This window comes from Cottoperca gobio, chromosome 24 (assembly GCF_900634415.1).
Source record: "Cottoperca gobio chromosome 24, fCotGob3.1, whole genome shotgun sequence".
Taxonomy (NCBI): domain Eukaryota; kingdom Metazoa; phylum Chordata; class Actinopteri; order Perciformes; family Bovichtidae; genus Cottoperca; species Cottoperca gobio.
In genome coordinates, this window is record NC_041378.1 from 7,685,152 (window position 1) to 7,713,001 (window position 27,850).

General features: G+C 38.9%; 3 protein-coding genes across 3 annotated transcripts in view; 1 reads left to right on the top strand and 2 right to left on the bottom strand.

The window, feature by feature from the left end:
* The window catches only part of syne1a (spectrin repeat containing, nuclear envelope 1a), a 113,515-nt gene extending 105,084 nt beyond the window's left edge, over window positions 1–8,431 (top strand). The window contains 9 exon segments of the mRNA XM_029425845.1: window positions 903–1,036; window positions 1,434–1,560; window positions 1,651–1,862; window positions 2,292–2,498; window positions 2,863–2,991; window positions 3,463–3,726; window positions 4,198–4,287; window positions 4,898–4,956; window positions 6,969–8,431. Coding sequence (XP_029281705.1) covers window positions 903–1,036; window positions 1,434–1,560; window positions 1,651–1,862; window positions 2,292–2,498; window positions 2,863–2,991; window positions 3,463–3,726; window positions 4,198–4,287; window positions 4,898–4,956; window positions 6,969–7,254 — 1,508 coding nt within the window. The 3' untranslated portion in view covers window positions 7,255–8,431.
* Window positions 8,432–8,483: 52 nt separating this feature from the next.
* esr1 (estrogen receptor 1) lies at window positions 8,484–21,926 on the bottom strand. The gene is made up of 9 exons (XM_029462720.1): window positions 21,358–21,926; window positions 20,172–20,386; window positions 19,000–19,116; window positions 18,212–18,393; window positions 17,907–18,060; window positions 15,404–15,542; window positions 14,295–14,428; window positions 13,364–13,547; window positions 8,484–10,478 (listed from the first exon to the last, which is right to left on the bottom strand). Exons 1-9 carry the CDS (start codon window positions 21,804–21,806, stop codon window positions 10,196–10,198), a joined length of 1,857 nt encoding a protein of 618 aa, XP_029318580.1. The 5' UTR covers window positions 21,807–21,926; the 3' UTR covers window positions 8,484–10,195.
* A 1,922-nt stretch (window positions 21,927–23,848) lies between these two features.
* On the bottom strand, window positions 23,849–27,500 carry dcph1 (damage control phosphatase 1). Its single transcript, XM_029425762.1, is given in 6 exon segments — window positions 23,849–24,878; window positions 24,880–25,545; window positions 25,873–26,038; window positions 26,445–26,686; window positions 26,783–26,888; window positions 27,270–27,500. Coding segments are annotated over 6 exon segments (1,368 nt in total). The 5' UTR covers window positions 27,335–27,500; the 3' UTR covers window positions 23,849–24,755.
* Window positions 27,501–27,850: the final 350 nt, after the last annotated feature.

A 27,850-nucleotide genomic window follows, 5' to 3' on the forward strand; every position in this document is an offset into this window, starting at 1 on the left:
CAACAACAGTCATGTGATTAATTGCTCTTTAAAGATTAGAATTGATCAGGCAGAAATGGTTACAGAGGTTTCAATGGTGTGGAAATAATATCCCTCGCACGTATAAAAAAACTACATGACTATAAAAATATTATTTATAGAGCAAAACATTATTACACAAACATGCGTTTCCAGTATTGTAGTGTGTTAACATTTTGCTGTGGGGGAATCTCAACCAGCAAGTGTTCAAGTGAAGTCGTCATTTCTTTAGATCTGGTTCCAGTTACAGTGTCAGTGTCACACATATTGAAACACAAAAAAAATGTAAAGAGCTCTGAGGTGAATATCCAGATCAGTGCCATATCATGATAAATTAGCACAAATTCAACCGTGCCCACATTTTAAGTAGTGTTTGTTGTCTCTTTTCCCAGATGTAGTTATCCCAGAGAGCCCAGAGGCCTATATAAAACTGACTGAGAACACTTTGAAATCGTCCTCTGGTAGGAAACAGCAGTCCCCCTGGTTCTGATCAGGAATGCCACAGCATGACATATGAGAGCATGCAACTCCAACTAAAACACGCTTCCACACAAGGAAACATTATCCAGGCTGCATGTCCCAGCATCCAGAACAAGCCTATTAAAAGTGTATACATCACATCACTGCATGCTGAAGTCCCGATCACTAAATGCTCATCTCAACCATTGCATTTTTACTTGTCTCTTTTGTTTTTTAGTTAACATTTCATTGTTAACAAAAACTGACTTCTGTGTTCTTTTTTTGTCACGACTTGCCGCTTTTGTGCATTTCAGACTAATGCATGCCATCACAGCCATCACAGCCGACACCAACAGCATGCTAAATTAAACTTTGTCATTGAACGCCCTCCTAGTGTTCTTGACTCTGTCGTGGTCTCTGTGCAGGTGAGCCGGGCCAGCTGGAGGCCAGTCTCAGACAGCTGGATCAGGCTCTGGATGCAGGACGATACCACCTCCAGCAGAGAGAGGCCACCGCCAACAGCTCCAGCCCTGACATCGACTCCACATACATGGGCTACGTGAGTCCCGAGACATTTGTAGAGACATTTGTTGTTTTACGTCACATTCTGAGTCTGCTGTAGTAGTAACTCTGGAGGGAAATAAGGGTTTTAATTGGAATAAATCCAAGTAGTTCTGTTAAAGAATCAAGTAAGAGTGTGTGTGTGTGTGTGTGTGTGTGTGTGTGTGTGTGTGTGTGTGTGTGTGTGTGTGTGTGTGTGTGTGTGTGTGTGTGTGTGTGTGTGTGTGTGTGTGTGAGAGAGCTGGAAGGTTTCAAGGATAACTATGAAAGATTTGTAGCAGTTTGGCTTCACACAGTTACAATGTTACAGTGAGTTCTTACTTTATTTTTTTAAAAGAGAACAAAAGTTTTGTTGTGTGTTTTCTAAATACATGTTACTCATATCATCCCTCCAGATGCGTCTGATGGGAGAGTGTCGAGGCAGCATAGATGCAGTGAAGAGAGCAGAGGGAGAGCTGACTGAAGACGAGGATGACATGCCGGGACTCACCAACCCCACCAGCACAGACACTCAGAGTGCCGGTCAGTTGCACACAGACATCATGATAGATTAAATCCTCCTGTAAATACTCTGTGAGCCGTGTTAAATTCATCTTATCTGGATCCCTTCAGGTGTGATCGAGCGCTGGGAACTGATCCAGGCTCAGTCTCTGAGTGAGAAGCACAGGCACAAGCAGAACCTGCAGCAGTGGCAGCAGCTGATCTCAGATCTGCAGACCATGAGGGCGTGGTTGGGTCAGTCTGAGGCTGAACTCAACCAGCTGCGAGGGCTCGATCTCAGCACCGACATACACACCATCCAGCAGAGAATCAAGAAGCTCAAGGTTTGTTTACGTGTTTGTTTTTGGCTGTATGTCTAACGATGTTAAAACACTGTTTGTCTGAAGTATTTTGACCACATTTGCATTGTTTATAATTGTCCTACTTCACGTGCAGGGCGCTGACAATTGTTTCCTTCCACTCACTTACAAACACTCACACACACACTCACTCCTCAATACTTAGTCCAGCTGTTGCTGCCTGTAAAGATATCACTATTCTATAAATACTCACCCCTCCGCAGGCTAATAACGTACATCAAACTCGGCTTAATCAAACTGCACTCATGTCTGTTGGCACCTCATGTATTCTCAGTTTCCTTTATGTAGTAGCCAACTACACTCTGGCCCAGTTCCTGGATCAGTGGCATTATAGATAATCTCCCACATGTAGATGCCGTATTGAATACTTTCCTCTTTGACTCGTCCCCTCAGGAGCTGCTGAAGGGGGTGGATGCCCACAAGTCAGAGGTCTTGTCCATCAATCTGAGCAGTGCAGATTTCCTCCAATCAGAGCCTGACTCTGAGGAGGCGTGGGAGTTGAGGGACGGGCTGAAAGAGATGAACTCACGCTGGGATTGGCTCGGTACCTCCCTGGAGGACTGGAGGGAAGAGCTACAGAGAGCGCTGATGCAGTGCCAGGTACAAAAAAAAAACACACACATTCCAGGAAGTAGTCAGAATCCTTGATTTGGTTCTCTAATTTTATGTTGCACCTTCTTTTGATATAGTAATAAAAAATAATCTTGTTTTGTATGCATGTCAGGCATGCTTTATATCTATTAAAGAATAGGTTGTCCACAAACATCAACATTAAATATACATGCCATGTCTTGAGGTATAAAGGTCTTATATATTCTTTATTTTTCATTTATGAAACCAGAATTAGGAGAGTACTTTATGGATTTTAAGGGTTTTAAAATGTATAACGTTTAACCGCAGGATTAAAATAAGTTAAAATATGAAACGCATAGTTAATGTCAGTGCTGCCATCTTTTACTGTCAGGAGTTCCATGAGATGAGCCACGGTCTGCTGCTGTGGCTGGAGAACATCGACCGCAGGAGGAACGAGGTGGTGCCCATCCCTCCCAAACTGGATCGTGAAACGTTACGAGCTCACCACAAAACTCTGACGGTATGTCTCTCTAATACAAGGTTTGTGTTTTAGAGGTTTGGTCTGTTGTGCTTTTTAATTTTGATCGTCATTAAATAAGTGGATAAATCAAACTCAGTAGTTCCCAAAGTGACGTTTATGCACCAAAGAGGTCTTAAGTGGAATTCTGTTGTGATCTCATGTTGTTTTTCAAGCCTCTACCTAGAACACTGAGTTATATGATTCTGCTCTAAGCCAGATCTGGAAACGGATATTGTATTAGAGTGGGTTCATTTAGGAGAAAAATAGTGTTGAATCAAGAGTCTATTATTGTATGTGAATTGGTTCCGTTAGAAAACAACTAAAGATAAACAGTGACTTTAATATAATCTCTGACAACAAATACAAATAATCTTAATAATGATATAACAGTAAAATATGGAAAAACAAAGAATAAAAACATGAAAGCAGAGGAGGTCATAAAAACAATTATGATCTTTTATTTTCCCACAGCAAATCAAGCGTGAGCTGCTGGACTCGCAGCAGAAGGTGTCGTCTCTTCAGGAGCTGTCGGCTCAGCTGCTGGTCAACACGAAACCTCAGACTCTGCTGCTGCAGTCGCAGAACTCGGAGCAGATCCAGGCTCAGGGCAGCGAGTGTCTGGAGGCCCAGGAGAAGGTGCACGTGATCTTGAACAGGCTGCGGCTGCTCCTGAGGGAGGTCAGCTCAGACCTGCAGGGGTTGGAGAGACGACTGGAGGCCACGGACACACGGCAGGTCAGAAAATGCTGAATATAATAGTGAATGAACGAGGGGTCACTTAACTTATATTACTTCATGTTGAAATACCACAATCTTCCTCTCCATTAGCAGTGGTGGAAGAAGTAAAAGCAGCAATACCACAGTGTAGAAATACTATGTTACAAGTAAAAGTCCTGCAGCCAAAACTCTCAATATGCAGAATGGCCCATCTCAGAATAATATACATCAAATTATTGGATTATTTATGTTGATGCATTAATAAATATTCAACAATGTGAGGCGCATTTGAACAAATGTATAATAATACGTAATTTATTAGATAATTTTTAATTATTAATCTGAATTAGTAAAGTCATTTGAAATATAAAAGTAAAATGTACTTGAGTAAATATACTTTGTTACTTTCCACCACTGTGCATGAACAGCCGTTTCAGTTAGATCTGAACATTATAGTGACTGTTGTTGTTTTTGATTTTGGTTTTTCAGGAGTACCTTCCGTTGCCTGTTGGTCAACCAGAAGTGTGTGGATCAGCTGGTGCTGAGTCAGAGGTGACTGTCCAAAGTCGCAAACGCTTGGTAATGTTTCCCCTCCGTGCTCAATAAGAGACAGCAAAATAGCATCACAGTCAACTTCTCCCTTTGGTTCCCAAGTAGACATCTCATAGATATTCCACTTTGTATTGTTAATATAAATGTTTTCCCTTTTTCAATTGCTCCGCTAACATGAACATGAAAAGATTTGTTGCTGCCCCGCCCCCCATCCACCACCACCCCCCCCCCCTCCCTTTTTTGAGATGTTTTTGCTGCACCATGTTGATCTGCCAAAAATGTACAAGAGAACCTGGCTTTTCGTTTCTCATGATAAAACTGTTCTGTAATAGTTTTGTATCTCATTTTGGAAATTACTTATTTGTTTGTGTTTTATCACTATGTAACTAATAGTTAAACATATTTAATTTGTCACTTTCTCCGATTTAGTCTTGAGAAGCCAGATTTCTTGGTTCTGAAAGTCAATCACCGTCATTGATTATGTTGCTGCTCTTTGGTTGTTGATGATTCCTTCTCTAGCGATGTTATGGCTCTTTATGTTGTTTTTTTTCTCTCATCTGAGGCTTTGTCTTTATTTGCCCTTGACTGAAACATTCTTTTCTTTCTTTTACCCCCCCCTGCTCATTACGTGGTACAGCCCCGAGGTAAAAGTAGTCAGGCCCACCCAGGACCCCCTGAGAGCGGCCCGCGCCACAGGTACCTCTCTCCTGGACTCTAGAAACACGGGAGGATGATGGAACCAAAGCTACGCCTGACTAGAAACTTGATTTTTATTCATTCAACCCAAGAGAAAATCAATGAATCAAAATCAGACATGTTTTACTCATTATAAAAGATATTATCAGATCATTTGAGCCTCTTTAATTGATTGGTTTTAAGGCTTTAACCCTGCGTTCCATGATCCTTCTTTATTCTAGAGACCATGTTACCAGCTCTTAAACGAGTGGGGAATCGCCTTAATCAGGCCGCTCCCTTTCTCCTTTAAATGTTTTATTTCACTGCTTCTCTTTGCCCTGCTGCTTTATGAATGGCGTCATAAAATACTGCCTTGTCATACTTTTTGCTTCTCCTCTCAGAGTGACTGTAAACACTCTCCTCGCCCACTAGATGGCATTATCTGAACCCCCTCCGCCCTCAGTTCCTTTAACTCTGTGTTCTTCCTTTGTTTCCTTCCTGTTTCATTCTCTTCATAGTTGAAAACAGGATAGGATGCAATAACTCCTGCGGTTTCTTCCCTTCTACCTTAACTCCCACTTTCTTTACTATGTTTCCTTTCCAGACCTCTAAATCACCCGCCACTGACTCTCTGTCATTTCTGATTTATATGATTTCCATTAAATTCCAACAACACACAGGCCTGGTGAAGACTCAGCCTAAACTAGTCTCGCCATGCGTGTTGTAGTAGAAATAATGTCTTTGTTTTCCCCTGTTAGCATCCTTTATATGAGAAGCAGGGACTCTTATCACATACTGTATTAATGAGCTGTGGGAACTGGAATGAGCCACATGTATGAGCCACATGTATAAACACATGCACACAATGCTCACAGCAGCCGTATTTTAGCATCAAGGGGGACTAAATGAAATTGGAAGAATGCAGTGAGAGGCTGGAGCAGTGTCAGCGTGTCTGACCCTCCTCCAGCCTCCTGGAGGATGAGACGCAGTGAGAACATGCTGTTCCTCCCCTTGAGTCTTGGCTCTAACTGTGGAAATCTCCAGGGAGGCATTTGGCATTTCTCCTGCGTCTGTTTGGAATGAGACGTGGCATTGAACTCTCACACACTCTGTTCTAAAGCCAGAGTGCTTCCTCCAGTGAGACAGTGAGCCGTCTATCTACGACTGCTGGCTGTCTTCTAAGTGTGTTCGTGCCTGTTCTGTGTGTGTGTGTGTGTGTGTGTCTGTCTCTCTGTGTTCAACTTTGTGACTCTCGATCTCTCTAACTGTTGGTTCGCGGTCTATTTGCTGCATTTTTCTGCGCTTTCCTTCCTGTTGAGTGTTTGTGGAGTTTCTTTTGTTCGACGTGGGTAAAATAGTATTTGCAAACATATTTGTTTCAACCCACTTGGATGTCAGAACGGCCAGATATACTGTGACTATATGTGACTACAGATTATTTTCCTTATTGATTATTCTGACAATTATTTGCTCAGTTAATTATTTGGTCTAAGAATTGACCAAAAATAGTGAAAGATGTTCACCACAATTCTCTAAAACTGAGTGTGATGCTTTCAAATGTCCTGCTTTGTACAACCAATAGTTCAAAAGTTAAATGTATTTTATTTCCAATATGTAAAACACTCAAAGGCAGCGTTTGAGAAGCCGAGGTTTTTGCTTGAAATCACTTTCATCAATTATCCAAATAGCTGCCGATTTAATTTTCTGTCGATTGAATACTCAATTTGATGCTCAAATTCGGAAATTACACATTTTAACAATAAAAAAAACATTGAATTGGTCTTAATATGCTTCATACACTTTCTGGTACTTGCATGGTCTGTAAACCACATTCCAAGTACAAAAACGTTTCTGATTAACTAAAAATAATTAAATGATTAAAAATAATCAATCTTCGCTTGATCATCATGCCCTTCTTCACGCAATTTGAACTAACTTTAAAAAAAGGGGGTTTCGACACAACATGATTTGCAACTACTAGTGGACTCAGGTCTGTTCTCTGCTGTGTTTAATTTAAATCTGTCTTCCCACAGCCGGAGCAGATCAGCCGGCGCCGCTGGCTGCGTTTCCTCCCGTTCTGACCTTCCAGACGGCGTCTCCTCGTCGTCGTCCTCCTCCTCCTCTTCCTCAAAAGGCCAGTCCTTCCTGCTGCGGGTCCTCAGGGCTGCGCTTCCCGTCCAGCTGCTCCTCCTGTTCATCATCGGCCTGGCCTGCCTGGTGCCCATGACGGAGGAGGACTACAGCTGCCACCACGCCAACAACTTTGCCCGCTCCTTCCATCCCATGCTGCGCTACACCAACGGACCTCCGCCCATATGAGAAGCAGCTGAATATCTACCTTCTGCTTTGCCAAGGACGCCACTGAATGTTTCCTCTTCACCCCGTGCCCTGAAGCAACAAACTCTTCCCTTGCCAGGGAGCTAACATGGATCATGAAGTGACTCAGAGGCGATATGAAGACTTCTCTCACTAACATTGCACATCCACCTCAACCCTTTAAACCCACTCCAGAGTAAACGGACCTTCATCTGGAGACCGCCTCTCCGCCAGGCAAAAATAATTCATGTTTTAACTTAAATGTGTATATTATTTTCTCAGGTTTCCGAGGAAACCAGAGAAATCAATGAAAACAAAGCACTATTTATATACTGTATGTATGTTGGGAGCCAAAGTCGACCGTGCTTTTTGTCCATGATATCCAGTGCTGCTACTATTTATTTAGCGTTAAATCAGATATTAGATTGTTAGTATTGATGAAGCTGAAGCACCACCTCGAGTGTGGGATCTTGTACCTTTTTAAATTGTACAGAAGACTTGCAGTTTGAGTAGCAATCGTTCAGTCTCAGATGTGAAGTTTGTTTCCAAAAGACACATTTGAAGAACTACTCAACGACAGAAACGGCTCAACAGGAGTGTTTTCTGAAGGATGAAACGATGTTTTCTGCTTGAATTTGGAAATGAAATCGCCGTAAATGACGTTTAAAGCAAAAAAAAAAAATCTGAACCTATAGCACTGACATGAGCACCGTCGGAGGTACTGCACTGAAGCCGTCCAGCCAAGATGGCCGACTTCTTTCCCCAAAAGCCAAGGCTTGTATTCCTGTTTTCAATTTCAGTATTTAATCAACTGGGGCAAATATGAAAAAAAGATATGAGCTCTCCACTGATTTGTATATTTTTGTTGAAATGCCTTTGAATATAGGCAGTTATTTTTTTATCTTTCTGTTTGAGCATGCACTTGAAAGTCCCCTGCTTTTAAGAACGCCAAACAATCACCGGTAGTGTTTTAGTAGACGGCTGCGACATGAAATAGTGAGCTTTGTAATAACTGCGATGATTATTCTGCGGTGATGAGACATCGGAATCACTGCGTTGTTAAAACAGAATCTGTAAAAAATGATAAAATATGAAAATGGTTATTTATGTATGTACAGTTTGCTATTGCCTACTTCATGAAGAATACTCTCTTTGCAAATAATAAAACATGAAATATTTACTTCTGTGTGTTCTTGAGCTTGACTTTGGGATACAAACAACCGTGAACAATATTTTCCCATTGAATGCTTTTATTTTTATGCACAGTAAACAAATGATAGACAGTTTAGGTTTGACTAGACTTATAATTCACAGCTCAAGTGCCCAAATCCAATTTTCATTCACAGACATCAGAATTGACAACTTAAAACGACGCTGTAATGTCATCTTTTGTTTAGCGTTTCTATCCTCGCAATATACATTTGAATTGCCTGCATTTCTTTGAGTACAGCTGAAGCGATTAGTCGATTGACAGTAAAACAATCCACAAATATTTAGACAAGCAATTAGTCATTTTCTTAAGCACAAATGCCAAGTAGTCCCTTGCTGCCGTTTCTCAGTTGTGACTGTGTGTTTAGACAGAACGCAAACAAGGCGACGCGATTAGACGTGAATTTGCCAGTTGAACGACATTTTTGCATATTGAGGGTGGCCAGGGGGGGCCAATCCCGAGGATAATGGATCGGTTTCATGAACGTACAGAAACTGGAGGGAAATAATAAAAGGTGGAACCCTAAAAACAGACATTAGAAAAAAAAGCACTAACGGCTAAAGGTCAATGTTGCTCTGAAATGTGTGCCTGGCGTTTTTGTCTGAACACACCCTGAGGATTTTCTGCTTTTCTTTATGGTTTGTGATAGTATATTGAATATATTTAGGATTTAGACTTATTTAAACATGTCACTTTTGAATTATGACATTTTTCACTATTTTCTTTATAATAACCTTATAAGGGTCTTTTATAATGACGCTCGCAGTGTATAGCAGCTAATAAAGAAAACACCTGATCATGTCCATATCAGATATCTCGTTTACATTTGGTCCATTTAAACAGAAAAACCATTGCATATGTGCACATACATTATGATATTATTTTTTTGGGAGGTGTGTAAGTCCAGCTAAGCACTGAATTAGTGGATGAGCAAAAACCACTTGTAGCTTTGACTTGTTAGAAATGTTGAACACCTGCATCAAGACAAAAGAAAATCTATGCATCAAATCAGCGTGGAGCCACACACACGCACGCACGCACGCACACGCACACGCACACACGCACACACACGCACGGCTTCCTTCATTATGTGATCAGTGTGCTAGGATTTGATCGTGCAATGTTTAGCTATTTAAAATTCAACAGATATCCTTAGCCACTGTTCATTGAAATTATTTTCTTTTCCAAATATATCAAAGTTTAAAATTGTGTGTGTTTAGAAATCCCAATACCTGATGTTTAGTCTTTAACAGTGTTAGAATTTAAAACACAAAATAAATTACACATTCATTTTAACGAGTTTTATCATGTGTAATCATCTTAATAATAGTAAAAATAATAATAATGCCCAATAGCCCCTAAACCCCAGAGGAAGTGCACTTTGGTCGAGGGGAATGAAAAGAAAAATTAGCTGCTCATCATTCCAAAACTATCAGAGTGCCACAATATGACTTTACAGCTGCCATTTTGTAAATAATAAGCTCTACTGTAGAACTGTTAGAGACAGACTCAAAATCATAGATCTTATGAGAGGCAGCATCGAAGATTTACTGCACTGAAGCTCATATTTTAGAAAATGTTCTCCCTAAACAGCTACAACTATAGAATCACTTAATTTATAAATAATTCATAAAATAAATTCAAATACAACTTTTATATTTCATTCCCAAACCCCTCTAATTATGTACTGCACACATCACCCATAAAAATGACTTTTGACCTTTTTGCTCTCTCTCATAGGATGACGGTGCAGTCTGAGCGCGAGCCTCCGTACTGCAGGACTGTGGGGGCTCTGCTGGGGCTCTCATGGCTGACTCGGGGTCCTGAGCCAACTGAAGAGCCGCCTCCGATGCTGCTGCTGGAGGTGGAGGGAGGCTCTCCGTCAACCTGAGACCAGGGCTGACCTGGTCTGTCTGGGCGGTGGAGGCGGTGAGCGTCCAGCATCTCCAGCAGCAGGTCGTACAGAGGCACTTTGTTCTTGCACTTCATGCTGTAGAGATGCTCCATGCCTTTGTTGCTGCAGGAAGTGTAAACAAAAGAGAGATGAGGAATTACACTCAATCAGTCAGGAAGCTATAGAATGAAGGCTCTGTTCCATTTTATAATTTTAAGTGTTTATACCTTCTGGAAAACATTTATATTGCTCTCAAACAATAGCTTATGTTGAGATTTTTGACCTTCGGTTGCTTTTTATTCATTTATTTATCTTGGAGAAAAACGGATAAGCCTTCAGTACATCTACGTAAGGGGGAACATACTACACTATGACTTGTTTTTATAACATATTACACTATGACTTGTTTTTATAACATACTACACTATGACTTGTTTTTATAACATACTACACTATGACTTGTTTTTATAACATACTACACTATGACTTGTTTTTATAACATACTACACTATGACTTGTTTTCATAACATATTACACTATGACTTGTTTTTATAACATACTACACTATGACTTGTTTTTATAACATACTACACTATGACGTGTTTTTATAACATACTACACTATGACTTGTTTTTATAACATACTACACTATGACTTGTTTTAATAACATACTACACTATGACGTGTTTTTATAACATACTACACTATGACTTGTTTTAATAACATGCTACACTATGACTTGTTTTTATAACATGCTACACTATGACTTGTTTTAATAACATACTACACTATGACTTGTTTTAATAACATACTACACTATGACTTGTTTTAATAACATACTACACTATGACTTGTTTTAATAACATACTACACTATGACTTGTTTTTATAACATACTACACTATGACTTGTTTTAATAACATACTACACTATGACTTGTTTTAATAACATACTACACTATGACTTGTTTTAATAACATACTACACTATGACTTGTTTTAATAACATACTACACTATGACTTGTTTTTATAACATACTACACTATGACTTGTTTTAATAACATACTACACTATGACTTAGTTTTTATAACATACTACACTATGACTTGTTTTTATAACATACTACACTATGACTTGTTTTTATAACATACTACACTATGACTTGTTTTAATAACATACTACACTATGACTTGTTTTTATAACATACTACACTATGACTTGTTTTAATAACATACTACACTATGACTTGTTTTAATAACATACTACACTATGACTTGTTTTAATAACATACTACACTATGACTTGTTTTTATAACATACTACACTATGACTTGTTTTAATAACATACTACACTATGACTTGTTTTAATAACATACTACACTATGACTTGTTTTAATAACATACTACACTATGACTTGTTTTTATAACATACTAAACTATGACTTGTTTTAATAACATATTACACTATGACTTGTTTTAATAACATACTACACTATGACTTGTTTTAATAACATACTACACTATGACTTGTTTTAATAACATGCTACACTATGACTTGTTTTAATAACATACTAAACTATGACTTGTTTTTATAACATACTACACTATGACTTGTTTTAATAACATACTACACTATGACTTGTTTTAATAACATACTACACTATGACTTGTTTTTATAACATACTAAACTATGACTTGTTTTTATAACATACTACACTATGACTTGTTTTAATAACATACTACACTATGACTTGTTTTAATAACATATTACACTATGACTTGTTTTAATAACATACTACACTATGACTTGTTTTAATAACATACTACACTATGACTTGTTTTAATAACATACTACACTATGACTTGTTTTTATAACATACTAAACTATGACTTGTTTTTATAACATACTACACTATGACTTGTTTTAATAACATACTACACTATGACTTGTTTTAATAACATACTACACTATGACTTGTTTTAATAACATACTACACTATGACGTGTTTTAATAACATACTACACTATGACTTGTTTTAATAACATACTACACTATGACTTGTTTTAATAACATACTACACTATGACTTGTTTTAATAACATACTACACTATGACTTGTTTTAATAACATATTACACTATGACTTGTTTTAATAACATACTACACTATGACTTGTTTTAATAACATACTACACTATGACTTGTTTTAATAACATACTACACTATGACTTATAGTTTTTATAACATACTACACTATGACTTGTTTTAATAACATGCTACACTATGACTTGTTTTAATAACATACTACACTATGACTTGTTTTAATAACATACTACACTATGACTTATAGTTTTTATAACATACTACACTATGACTTGTTTTAATAACATATTACACTATGACGTGTTTTTATAACATACTACACTATGACGTGTTTTAATAACATACTACACTATGACTTGTTTTAATAACATACTACACTATGACGTGTTTTAATAACATACTACACTATGACGTGTTTTAATAACATACTACACTATGACTTGTTTTAATAACATACTACACTATGACTTGTTTTTATAACATACTACACTATGACTTGTTTTAATAACATACTACACTATGACTTGTTTTTATAACATATTACACTATGACTTGTTTTTATAACATACTACACTATGACTTGTTTTAATAACATACTACACTATGACTTATAGTTTTTATAACATACTACACTATGACTTGTTTTAATAACATACTACACTATGACTTGTTTTTATAACATATTACACTATGACTTGTTTTTATAACATACTACACTATGACTTGTTTTAATAACATACTACACTATGACTTGTTTTAATAACATACTACACTATGACTTGTTTTAATAACATACTACACTATGACTTGTTTTAATAACATACTACACTATGACTTAATTATTATTACTCCTACTTAATACATTGTTATATTGTGGTTTAAAGACTGTGATATACTTGATATATTTCACCTCATGTGCCTGATGTGGGAAAGCAGGAGGAGCAGCTGGGCCTGCCGCCTTGACTGCTGCTGAACCAAGCATCCTGATTGGCTGATATGATGTATGAGAGCGTCTGTGATAGTGTCCAGCATGTGCTCCACAGCCGCGGTGTCGTGGAGGGGCTCCATTGAGCCGGTGCAGAAAGAGAAGGCCCCTGAGAGGGGGGAGAGAGAGAAAGAAGCTTACTGCAAATTTGTCAAGTTGCACACATTCATAAGAGCAGAGCATTAATTGCAGATGCAGTATTGCCCACACAGCAATGTTCATCCAGCTTTAGCAGCTGGGGCAGTTGTGTCATCCCGTTGGTATTTCAGTCTACTCAGTTTCCAATATAAGAATATCTCAATCTCTGGGACAAACACGACCCTCTGTGCTGCCTCATGTTGTCATGGGTACAGGGCCTTTCCAGAACACTCTGTTCGCCTAATGTGTCTGAGTAGCGTTCAGAGCTTTACCTCTGTGGGTGTAGTTTGACACTGTATGACACTCAATATTTACTCTTGGGAACACAAATGAAAACCTGTGACAAAACTGTGAATAAAAGATGAAGCTGGAGAGCTTATGTTTATGTTTTGATTGGAAATCTCTGCGGTCCACTGTCAGATGGGCATCGAACGATATGAACATTTCACCATTATCATCGCAAAAATAATTGTGATTCACAATATTGTCCTGATAAATATTAAAATATGGTTTAAACTCTTAAAACATACTGGAATCACTTTACTTTTTTACATTAAGTTAAGAAGCAAATATGTTATTGCAACACAGATAGGACACATCCTTTTTAACCTGATAATGGAAATTGTCCCCGATCAACATATTGAGTGTTTCTTTTGGGGGGGTTTTTCTCAATCCGCGTGTTTGCTAATGTTGTAACCATCCGCTAATGTTGCCTCACCAGAGTTGAGCAAGATGATAGCTTTGAGACAGACAAACTCCTCCGGTTTGAGTTTGAGCAAGCGGAAGCGGGAAGCAGTGGCCAGCAGCATGTCGAAGATCTCAGCCATGCCTTCCACACAGTCGCCTTCGTTCCTGGGGAGCAGAATGAAGAAAAATAAATACTATTTAGGATATTAGAGTTTTGAATTTATCTTTTCTTTTGAATTTAAAATGATCTGAGTCTTACAAACAGAGCCTAGTTCTAAGCTGCAGTGGGGGAAAAAAACAATTTCTTCTGCGACCATGAAACTAGTCGAAAGAGATAGAAAACAAATGGACTGAATCACTGCAACGCTACATTTGTCGGCACAGTTAAAGTGACAGAAAGATGGATAATGGTGGTTGGAGTGCAAGATAAACTTGTACAGCACAGAGCCAAGGAATTCTGTCAACTCTGACCCAGAGCGATTTAGTCATCATGTCCAATTGGTGAGGACACTCATACAGAGACCAGGTTTTAGAGATAATACTCTGTAATACACTTTTTAATTAAATGGGACCATCAGACACAACATCAGAGAGCTCTGTCTGCACGTCTCCCTCATCCCTCTGTCTCCACCTCCCTCTCCGTCTCCACCTCCCTCTCTCTTGTTCTCTCTGAGGTAGACAGTGTGGCCAACTTGTTTACTTGGAACACAGGAGGAAATGGAGAGAACAGGCAGTGCCTGCAAAGCAGAAATCCATGTCTCATGTCTCCCTGCATCTCTATTTTTTTTGTACTCTCCGTTTGTCATTTAGCCCTCTCTCTTCTGCCCCTTTCCTCGTCATCTCTTCCTCCATCGATCTTCTTTTTCCATCAGCTCAGTACTGTAATAATGAGGGGGTATTTCAGGTGAGAGAGAGAGGCTCCGTGGGGAACATGTAATTAGTCTTTCACTATATGGCGGCCGTGTTGAGGTGGTACAATGGCTGAAAAAGTGTGAAATGGAAAATCTACAATGCTGATGTATCACTCTTAAGATCTGTGTGAGAGTGAGAGCAAGGTAGAGAAATGGGGAGGAAATGCAGGGGCACAGACGGAAGAAAAAGTATAGAAAGGTGCAATATGTCACGAGTATTCCCGGCTACCTGTCCAGTATGAGATCCTGTGCGAAGATGAGTTTGCCGGGGCAGTGAATGGACCTCCAGATGAGCCCAATCATCAGCACCTCCAGCCACGAGCTCTCCAGCAGCTGCACCTGGTCATGGAGACCCAGCTGCAGGAAACCTAAAAAAATAATAAATAAAAAAACACAGTACATTATAACAAGCAAAGTAAACCTTTTTCTTTTTTTACTTTTTATTTATGTTTTACATTTTAAGAACAGGGATCAAAAAGCAAATAAAAAAACACCAAAAGCAAACAAATATGAAGTCAAATTTAATTTAATAACCATCATTAATAAATGGAAAATCGATAGTTAATTAACTTCAAGCAATTAAATGTTAATAAATAATGTTATAATTTGTTATTTTAACTGTTTTTATTTTTTGCACATATAACATTTAATTTATTATATTAAGTATTTGTTATTGATTACCAAATAATTTGTAATTTGTTGTTTTTCAGAAATCTTTTGTTTTTGTTTATAGATGTGTTTGTAACACATCTATAAACATTATGGACCAGATATGTTAATAGTTAATAATGTAGACCATTTATAAACGCTATTTGGACTTATTATTATTATTTATTCATTATAATTAATTAATTATTTAGACCGATAATTAATACATTTGTCAAAAGTTAATCATTTGTTTCTGGCCCATCTGTCTATGTAATGTTTCTAGATGTTTTAGAAACAATTTCTTAAAGTTTTACAAATCATTTGGTAATCATTAACAAAATCATAAATAGTATATAAAATGTTATAATATGTGCACATACAATAATCACTAAAAGCTCTGGACAATATGTTTTTAATCCTGATCACAGCAGTTATTTTTGAATCAAGAGCAGATCTAAACAGACACAAGTCTGGTGTCGATAAGTGTTGTTGCATCAGTGGTGATGTGAGTGGTGGGTGTTAACTGCAGCATGGTGCAGAATTTTAACACTTCCAGAGGTAAATGTTTTCTATGCATCTTCATCCCACTCAAAAACAATATGCATGCCCTTGTTTTCTGGCAGGGAATGGCTACTTAAATTAAACCTTCTGCAATCTCTCTGCTCTCTTACGAAGCCTTATCGCTGACACTCAGCTGTCTCAATTCATATGTAATTACGACCAATTCTCTCCCATTGTCCCCCTCTGCACCCTGTTTGGGACCCCTCGCAATTAAAACTGTGTGCCTTTGGGCTTTTAGTGACGCACAAGGTCGTAATACCTCAAAATCAGGATTTACTCACTTAGGGATCTTGTCAGTGTGTGTGTGTGTACGTGTGCTTGTGCGCTGTGTAAAAGAGTGATTTGTCCTATACTGCTCTTCGGGGTGCCAGGGGATTGGCCAAACAATCCTCTCAAAGGTGATGACTGTAATAACCATCGATGTAATGGCTCTGCGTGTGTGTGTGTGTGTGTGTGTGTGTGTGTGTGTGTGTGTGTGTGTGCCTCCACTATAAAGGTCTGCCATCACCATCTGTTGCCAAAGCAGAAAACAATCAAGAGCATCAACCTCTGTCACACAGTACATCTGTACATTTTAAAGTTTAAGAAATACAATGTCTCCAAGCTTTTGAAAATATGTCCCAATTTCGACAAGACATGTCATGGTGCTCCAGCAGACCTGACTCACCTGCCCCCACCTTTGTACTTACTGGGCCAGTATTTTTTTTTTATATCTATCCAAAGCTAAGAGCATAAGCAAGAATATTGTTAAACTGGAAGTTATCCATCTGGATCAAAGACCTGATGATGTCAACGAACAATAAGAAAATAAAGTTTGCACTGAGAGGATCCAACACGTGTATAATCTTAATAGCCTTGCCAACAGTTTGTGAAGACATTTATTAACTTTGATGGGAGTGTCTCAACTGGAGATCAGACAGCTGGACAGAATCAGGTAATCAGTCAAATAACATAAGCATGGCGGTAACCTGGTTCTGGTCCTGGAGGAGGGACGTGTGCGTCAGAGAACGGCCTGAGGACTTTGGGAGAGATCGTATTGGAGTGTGTTGTTTTGTTTTTCCTGGAAAGGCTAAGGCATTAAAACGATTTCGTCTCCACGAAACCTCCTTCTCCTTCCATCATTTGTATCTGGGTGAGCGCAGGACTCTCTCACAGGTGTATTTGAATATTCTGCATGCTGGGGTCCCTAAACAGTCTTGGAATTGCATAAATTGTCTGAGACTCCATTTCATTGTAGTGGGACGATTTTTTAAAAACTTGACCTCACTGTATAAAATGACCTGTTTTGACCTTTAGGATAATCACAGCCTCATGAAACTGTACAACTACAAACTAGAGACCTATGGTATTAAGAGGCTTTCCTAGATGCATTGACAATGAGCAGTTTTCAGAACAGAAGTGCTCGCCATCCAATCGCTGAGAAATGCAATTCTTACAGAAATCAAAAAACACACTGCATTATACAGTCAATACAAGTACTTGTACTGCTGAAATAGAATTAAGAGTGTTTACTGTTGCCGTACCTGGAAGCTTCTTGGCCCAGGCAATCATGTGGACCAGCTCCTTATCTGCCATGCTGGTGAGCAGCGTCATTATGGTGACCTCGGTGTAGGGTCGGCTCAGCTTCTGACGAGAGCACAGTATTGGTGGCTCGGCACCCTGGAGCAGGAGCAGCACCTGGGGAAGCAGAAAAATATAAGTTGGTGTGCTTCAAATTGATTTAAAGGTACTACAAATAATTCTCAACCTCCACTAGCTAAATTATGAATCTTTGTCAGTGGACGATGTACCAACAAAATATATCAAAAACAAATGTCTCCACAAGCACCTGGTCGGGAGGCATGCCGGTCAGCAATGATTTTACTCCTCCACCACAAGCACTGCTGCGTCTCCTCCCGTCCTGAGGGGGCACTGTCCTGTGCTCCTGGTCCTTAGAGGCCTTGTCTCGGTCACTGTTGCCAGTCCGTCGTTTGTCACGCCGCAAAACACGCCCGCGGTCCTTGCGCACACCTAAAGCACACAGCAGGGGTTTAATGCAAAATAACATGCAGATACACAGAAAAAAAAAGCCACACACATGCATGCACATGGTCGCACACAAACTTGTTGGGATTCTTTACTTGATATCGCTCACATATAACTTCATATCCTGTTTTTATTACTAAGTCCTGCAGACTGAATCTGTGATTCAAGAAGTATGAAAACAAAATGTGGGTGTGTTTTCATCAGTAGCTGTACTCCTTAAGAGGAAATCACATCAAGGTCAGGTTAAAGTTAGTCTCAAGCTTATCTGCATCCACCAGCACGCTTGTATGTGTCAATCCTCTCAAAGCTTCAGGGCAATGAAATTTGTTTTTGTTTTTATTTTGCTGACATAAAAGCGATATACAGAAAAGCTCAATTGTGCAAAAAATAAAAACTAACCATAGAAGACAGACATGCAGACAGACAGATAAACAATTAAACCAAAAAGTAAAAATAACAGGTTAATCCAAAAGTAAAGCTTTTTTTAGTGATAGACAGCAAATTGCAAAATAATTAAAATCATGTCAAATAAAACAAATTAAAAAGAAAAAGAAAGATGGGAAATTGCTGTCCCCTGGTGTTTCTACCCACCTCCTTTCATCATGCCCACTTCGTAACACTTCCTAAGACGGCAAGCCTGGCAGCTCTTCCTCCGATTCCTGTCAATAGTGCACTGATTGGTTGCTGGGCACATGTAGTCATTGTGACCTGAAATGGAAGAAAATCTATTACTTCAAGCTCCCCACTCCAGTGTTCAGTTCAGATGTATGTTATTTAGTAACCAGGAACACTCTATTCCCATTTTAAATGGATCTGAGATGGAGAAAATTAAAATGTGGCATCTTGGCTTTGTCATTGCCATGGAGACTATTGGTTTCTTTATGACCAGTCTTCCTTTGCAAGTCTTACCGACATGCCGAAGCATCATATCATAAACATGACTAACCCACCGACAGCAGATAATGTTTCTATCTGCACATAGAGGCAGCAGTACATGAAGGTTGTACACAAAGTCCTATGAAAGCCTTGCGATGTAAACTGAGAGGAAAAATGGTTAAAACCTTTGAGTGAAAAACAATCAAGCGTGGCGTCCCTTTCTGGACTACGCTGAATCTAAGATTTGTAATTTACAGACCTACAGTCATTGTCATTATGTTTTGGACAATAAACCTTTTCATATTAAATTCTTAAGCAATTTAAATTATACTTTTTCTATTACGTTTATTTATTTATTTTTTGTGTATTTAATCCTGTAAATTATTTATTTTCATTTTTTGATCCTTTATTATTTTGTTTGTAAAACACAAACATTTGATTTGCATTGAACTTATCTGTGAAAACAAAAACCAATAAATACAATATAAAAGAAGACATTTGTGAGTGGAAATAGAAACAAAAATAACTTCTACTTCCTCTATTTAAAAATATCTCAGGTTCACAATGTCACGCATCTTCCCTTTTTTCCAGCTCCATTTCGACTGATTATTCCTACTTACTTTGAGCCTACTGAGTAACCAGCGCACTAAATCACCATCCTTTACAATCCGGACTTTAATGTTCTCTGTGGTAGAGGTTTGTTTGATTTCATGCTGTGCCTGATTAAAACACATTAAATATTCATCTGTTGACTGACAATAAAATCCATTTTTAATGGGGCACAGCGCTCCATTCACGAAGTACTGTTAATTGTGTTCTTTCACATGATTTGAATTTTCCTTTTACAGATACAGAAAAAATAAACTTTATCTAAACAGATTACCTACCCTGGATGCTCCTCTTAAAGAAGGCCTTGCAGCCCTCACAGGACCACACCCCGTAGTGATACCCAGAGGCATAGTCGCTGCACACGGCACAGAAACGTGTCTCTTTGGCCATCTCAAACCCCCCCGCCCCGGCTCCAGCCCCCGACTCCCCCACACTGTATGACTCGTCGCTGGTGCCGTACTGGTCCTCTCTGGAAACGGACTGCTGACTGGACCTGCCACAAGACGTGGATTTCAGTTCAGATAAACGATCTCACATATTCACTTAATGATTAAGTGTTTTTTTATAAAGATATTGACGATAGAATAATATATACAACAGCTTTCATGCCATAACATAAAGATGGACATGTTGTCAAAAAACTGTTCTAATACATGTCTTTTATCAGAAAGAATAGAGCTGGCAACTATTTATTTACAATTCTAACATTTACCACACCAACTTTAAACAGAGTACTATTTTCCACCTGAGGCCGAGAGCAATCTGTACATGTACTTATGTTGTTATTACGTATTGTTCTTTTCTCAAGGTCTTTGACAAAGTCCTTAATCTCTGGAATTAGAAACCAGGGAAAAGCTTGATCCTTTCTATGGAGATAGTGTCAATGTTTTGTATAAAGCAAACGATTAAAAAAAACAATGCAATTATAACAAGTTTTGTTTATAACTGCAATGTGAGGACTGAACAGAATGCCAATGTCATAATATGCGAGTGAAAGATATTAAATCTAGTTATGTGGAAAAATGCCATACAACCACTCAATAGGATACACCAAGTCAGTAGAATAAAAAAGGAATAAATAATACAAATTACTTATTACGAACAAAATAAAGAAATGAAAATGTATTTCTTCATGGATCTTATTTGTTAACTTTGTTTTCAAATCATGATGAGTGGGCAAAAAAACAACAACACTGCCGAAACTATCTATTTATTGATGTTTTGCACTTCTCCTCTCAGGTAAATAACCTCTAAAGTACAAACAAAACTGACCAACCAATTAGATTCAAGCAGAGACAATGGCCAAAAATTTCCAAAAACTTCCAAAAACTTCCCCTCATGATTAAACAAAAAATAAATCAAAGCAGTGATTCATACCTGTTGATGCAGAGTCTATCAAAATAACTTTTTTCCAAGCACACAACAAAACCTTTTCTCCAAACAACATTATATGTAGACCCTCACCTGAAGACGGGTGTTGAGGTGGTTTCCAAATAGTGGTGGTTGGGTGGGTGCATGAAGGGGCTGAGTCGGGGGCTGGAGGGCACGAACACAAGAGGACTGGTAGGCCCACTACCCAGGGACTGAAGGCTGCCATCTGAGGGTTGTCCGTGGGCATCCAGAGGAGCAGAGAAGTAGCCAGTTGTGGAGTGGCTGTAAAGAGGAGTCGGGGCCGGGGTGGGGGCGGCATAGTCGTATGTCCCTTCCAGGAAGTCCACATTGGCTACCCCTCCAGACCCCCGGCTCTCTTCGGGGTACATGTCACTGAAGGGGGCATGCGGTGGAGGCGAGGGACGTTGCGGGGAGAGGGTCTCCAGCTCTGAGTAGGCTGGGCTGATCCTGGGTCTGAGTGCTGGTCCACAAGGCTGCCTGCTCTGCGCCGGGCTCTGCGCCGGGCTCTGCCTGAGCAACATCACAGCACAACAGCACTGATATGCAACATGATTTAGACTTGCTCTCCCATTTGCTGGGAGGGGCAGTGGAGACGAGTGCTTCTCTCTCCCTCCCTCTCTCTCCCTCTCCGTGTGTCTCTCTTTCCTTTTTTCTAATAAATAAATAAAAAGCCTGTCAGGCAACTTGAAGGGTCCACAATTCTTCCAGTCCCTTTTCCCTATCTGCCTTAAGCTTCCGCCCACCAAACAAACAAAAAAGACATCTAAAAAGACTCCTCCCAATCTCATTTCAGGTTTTTTTTTTGTCAACAGAGCTTTTCCCTCTTTTCTTCTAATAAATCTCCACTAATGTGTAGGGGGGGGGGGGGGGGATAAAGAAAGAGGAAGATGAAAAGAGAAAGTGATTCCCAAATAACTTCCCGGTTCTCTTCCAACTTTTTTATTACATTGAAAAGCTTTTGCTGGTACCAGATGGATACAAGAAAATGTAAACTAGCAGTAAACTCTGATACACAGAACGCTACCATCGCATGACGCATGACCGGTCTATTTGTATCCAGATTATTGAATACACCTGAGACTCTGCAGAAAATCAAATCACTGTGGAAATGAGAAACATTAGGACAATGATTTTAAACAACGGTGGCTAAAAGAAATCCAAAATCTACCATGATACACTACTCACCTCTCACACATGAATTATCCTCATCTCTGCTGTGCAACACTGGGACCGTTTGAGTCTTCTCTCTCCTTCGCTGCTCTCATCTCGCTGACTCTCAGAAATCTAGCTGGGCTCATTGGACACAATGGGTTCAGTGAAAAGGTTAAAAAAAGACGATAAACAAATTAAAGAGGCCGCCAAATCGATAACCAAACCAGTGTTTTAGTGCCAGGTCACCATAACACAGCAAACAGAGTAGGAGGTCAAATCTCATTCCAACAGCCAATAATTACACAATCGTTCCTGAATGAGGGAATTGATGGTTATTTTATTAAATATTTTAATGAACACTACCCAAAAATTGACAGAATTTGTATTTTTATATTTTCCTAGTGATACTTAATTGAAAGGAGGATGTGATATATTAAAGGACCACAATATGGACTAGTTAATCATTACTTCATCAGGTAATGATTAACTCAATGATGTGTATGATTAAAGTCAGGGGTGAAATAGAACACCATAAACAAATCAAAGCAAAAGGAGCAGAGTTATGCAAAGATTTACGAAATCAGTGATCCAATGATGATAAAAATCCTCAAATAATTTGGGGCTTTAATTAAAATATACTTATTTCCATGTGAGACTGTCAGGTGACACAGTCAATAATCAAACATAAAAAAATCATAACATAAAGATGATCACAAGCCTGCCCCACTGAGGACAACCTGAACATTTGGCACTGGGACCTAATTTTCCCTTCTCTGTAAAACATCTTTCTTGAGTAAACAGCCCAATTTTCAGAACATGTCAGGTCAAGTGGAAAACAAGTATCCCTGATAATACATTTTTTTTTAGCATTTCCCCTGGAATAAAATGAAGAAAACAGGAAAATGAAGGGTGAGATAGGAAACAGCTAAATCACCTAAATGGCTCACGGTAGACTGCTTCTTGCTGGAATTGACTTAATTTTCATGACAGACTACATTCACAAAGCATGTCAGCAGCCTTAATTATGTCATTCAGTTTTCCCAGCTCATTTTGGAATTGTAATACATATGTTGCAGCATGTTGTTGGCTGCTTTTCAAGGTCCACCCTGACACTGAGTACATGTAAGGTCAACGAAATATCAATGCAAAGTGTCACACTACTGGTGAACATTTACACTATCTACTGATGGATTATTATTATTATTATTATTATTATTATTATTATTATTATTATATGAACAGACGCATTTGCTCACAATTTTAGGTGAATGAGTTAACAGTATTTGCATTTGCATAAGCATCTGGATACATAAACTAGATAAAATGCCAATTGCTGGATAATTCTGATAAAGAAAGTCAATATTACCTACATCTTCCATCTCTCATGCTTGTAAAGTATGAACAAAGATCAGTCAGTCAATGCAGTTCTTTATTAAATCCTACCCATTATTAAAAATTATATCATTTCCCCAAGCAGCAGTGAGAAGAATCCAGTTAACATCACCTCTGAGGTGCTTACACCGACAACGAGAATTCAGATGACATAACAGTGTGCACAGAGACATCCATTTTTATCTAGGAAGATACAAAGGTCTGGGTTGCCATTTTAAACAAAACAAGTACACGTCCTCACTGTTATTGTTACACTGCCCCAATAACATTCTACCATCTTTCAAACTGAGCAAAATAGTTATGAAATTATATTATAATCCGCTTTAGGTGATTATGGCTGCACATTTTGATGCATGCATATCAACGACACTGCGTGCAACAGTAAAACACCCGGAGCTGAATTAAAAGTAAAAATAACTATACATTACGTTTATCATCACTCTCCTCAACTGCATGCAAAAAGAAAGTATTGCTGCTCTAGAAAGGAGATTTATGAAGCCAGATTATTACTCAATAATTGTTAATAGCATCTACATTAAACTGTAAACATTATGACTTAATACATTGTGCACAACACATAAGCTATTTGCGATTAACAGCAAACTGGATTTTGTTACCTCTGAGGATAAATGTGCCACCGTAAACAATTGTTATGTTCAAATCATGGGAAAACATTTAGATCTAAAACTGCTAACATTGTAAGTATGACATGATACAAATATGTTATGAAAATAATAACTCAAATATTTCTGTTACTGTGCATTTCCATATCAAACATGATGGAGTGCTAACGGTCGATGAGAAACAAAGAAACCATTTTACAACCTCAAGTAACTCAATTTTCGTATGGCTTAAAGGTAACTCCTTAGGGTACTTCTTACTGTAATGTTCTTATGAATCCATGTCTTCCTAGTGAGATCCTGTGGTCAGTCTTTCTGTTCCGAATTTGAGCTGTAGAACTGAATGACACCGTATTTGCCGCTGGTCATCCAGTCTGGATCTTGGGAGGTGAGCTTCTCCCCCTGGCCCGGCTGCAGACCAACCTGAACAGTTGGCCTTGAGAGTCCTCAGGCTACACAGTGGTGCAGGACCAAAACCTCGTAGCGCAGTACCAAAGCCCACTGTGTGATCCCAGTCCCTGTCCCCCGTCAGCTTTCTGTAATTGAGATCACCTTTAAACAGCACGAGGTCTGCCCCCTGCAGGGTTGCATATAGGTCAGGAGCATCATCTGCCATGTCACAGAATTCATTGGGCTGTGTCCAGAAAGGATGATCATGATAGGACCACACGCCCGCCTTCAGGTGGCTCTTCCACTGAACACCATTCTTCGACATCCACTTGTGATTGGCCGCCATGGTCTGCCGGATGGTCCACTGAAAATCGTTAGCTGTGACATCCGAGACAAACCATGGAATGGATTTGCCGTGAAAATAGACCTCATGTGCAAGGCCGGAGGAAATCAGGAAATCTGCCAAGACCAAGTCAGTGACTAACTCAAAGCCAGCATTGTCGAGAACAATGTCCACTCTGACCGCAGTGGTTTTCTCTGACTGTCCTTGCCTCTGGGAAGAAATAAGAGTTGACCATACCATGTTGGAGTCATTCACCAAGATGAAGGGTTGTAGGCTGTTGAGGGAATCTATTGGACTGGTCTTCTGTGAGTTGTCTCGGCCAGCAGAGATAGACAGATCACACTTGTTCCCCCATAAAGAAACCTAGGAATAGTCAAGTACATTTTTTACACATGAACTTTTTGCGACCCCAAATTGGATAAATTATACAACAAAATGGAAGAACGGAAAAAACGGCAGCGGCTGGAAAGAGGTCCATGAGAGTAGTGAGATTGAACTAAACTATTACATTTTACAACAGTCTTTAAACTGACATTAAATCCTCCATAGAGTCGAGGGGAACTGCAGGGTCAAGTAATAAGCATCTCTATGTTAACATTACGTCATCATTTGAACTATTGTTCATGTAAAATATTGATAAGTGCAGCTTTTATCTTTTAACTGTGTAGAGCCAGAATAGAAGATACACACCTGTAGCAGTTTGTTGAAATGCTCCAACAGTTGATTCTTGGAGAGTTCCTCCATGTTCTTGTTGACGCCCTCCAAGTAGGTACATAGGGTCATCACAGCCTGCTGAGACTCAAAAAAGCTCTGAGTCTTTCCTTCATTAAAGACATCATAGTCACTGATGGGAGGACTGAAATAAAAGCACAAACAAAAACATGACTAGGAGGAGAAATAAAACACAATATAAAGAAACAAGAAAATCTGTATTTACTTGTCGGAAGTTTTTTTTTATCATTAAGCAAACATTGTAATTTATAATGATTTAATATGGTCAAAGAATTCTTCTAATGAAAATAATTAAATCTAAATTTTGGAGGCTGAAGTAACAATTTTCGTAAGATTTTTCAAGGATGAATTCTGGAAGCAGAACTTGATATCTTAAATTACCATTGTTTTGTATTCCAATGTGACTAAAACTATATAAAAACTAATATAAACAAATATAGTTATATAGTGTATAACCCAAAAGATATATACACTTAAAAGTATAAAATAGACAGCAAAAGCTCTTATTAAAATATGCAAATGCTTCTCACTTGAGCCAGAGGGCCTCATGTACCCTGCGGTACATGTAACACTCCACATAAAGCCATGGGGACTTGAACCAGCTGACGGACTCCTGGTCTCCTTGCTGTTTCTGTTGTCTCTGCAGATACTGGTTCCAGCACTCTGTGTCTTGCAGGCTGTCTGTTAGTGCTAATACGGGCTTATCAGTTTGTAGCTCGTTCCTCATTTTAGACAGCAGAGATATTGTTTGCTTCTCTGCCTGGATACCCACCTGTATGAAAATAAAGAGGAAACACATGCAAGACCATGGTCAATGTATCAAATGAGCATCATAATTCAAGATGTAGTTAAAGAAAACCATTCTTACCTCTCCATATTCTTCAAAAAACTTGTTTTTGTTGCGATGTATTGTGTCAATAACTTTAGTCAGGATGGTTGGCAATCTGTCTCTCACAGTCAAATAGGCATATGACCTGCAGAGAAACGATATTGATGTTAAAATGACACCTCTTGATAGTGTAGCAGGAGTATGCACTTGTAAGCTAGCCAGCTAATTAACCTAGCAAGATGTAAAGTTGACGTTAGCTCTTACTTTCTAGACATTTCGACAACAAAAATTATACTTGCTAAACAAAGCTGTTTAACAAATATATTTAAGTTGACTGTCAACGTCATATGCTTGCATGTGGACCTCAGTTATTTCCATCTTAATTAATTCATGTTAGCAAAAAGCTAATGCTACTGCTGGTTTGATCACGACAGTCCTAACGTTATGTAGCCGTTTTGATACAGCAGTGTAATTAGCAACAGTATTTAAAATGGTGACAAAGTTGTTAGATGAACTGTCAACATACCCAACTACTTTTGCAGACAGTGAAGCAGGAACTCCGTGCACAGTTTGATCAGCCGCCATCATCATAGCAGTGGTATAGACGGTTCAAAGTAAAACTTTATCGACAAAAATGTCCAGTACAGGAACAAAGTTTAGATGTTTGCTTGAACGCGACGTGTAACCAAACGTTTATCTTTCTGTGGTCGTTACGTGGCAAAGCATATTGTATTAAGGTGGACGTCCTCTGTTTCTGGTAACAAATATTTTACATTATAATATTTCTTACCTGGTTACCTTGTAGAGTTGGGTTAATTTAACATACGATGCTACCACCTAGCGGTAAATGTGTAAACTGCAATGGTTGGCAAGTCGTGTGGCCTCAGTCCCATCCTCCTGCGATTATATTTTAAAGATGCAATATCGTGCCTTGTTCAATTTAATGTAACTCTCTTTTTGTGCCCACACAACAGCTTTCAGTGTTAATAACTTCACAATGAGTCTTTTCTGGGGTGGATGGATGATATCTAAAGAGTGGTAAGCCTGCCGCATTGCGCATGGCTTCCTGTTGTTGAGACAGCACCCCAAGCATCCCTTGTTGGCCAT

Bases quoted from the DNA above. Each gene is read 5' to 3' on its own strand.
- esr1 (XM_029462720.1), bottom strand. From the start codon at position 21,806: ATGTTGCTCAGGCAGAGCCCGGCGCAGAGCCCGGCGCAGAGCAGGCAG. The intron at 15,543-17,906 runs GTACGGCAACAG...TTATTTTTTTAG, and splicing joins CTGGGCCAAGAAGCTTCCAG to GTTTCCTGCAGCTGGGTCTC. The intron at 14,429-15,403 runs GTAGCCGGGAAT...TCTGCTCCCCAG, and splicing joins CAGGATCTCATACTGGACAG to GAACGAAGGCGACTGTGTGG.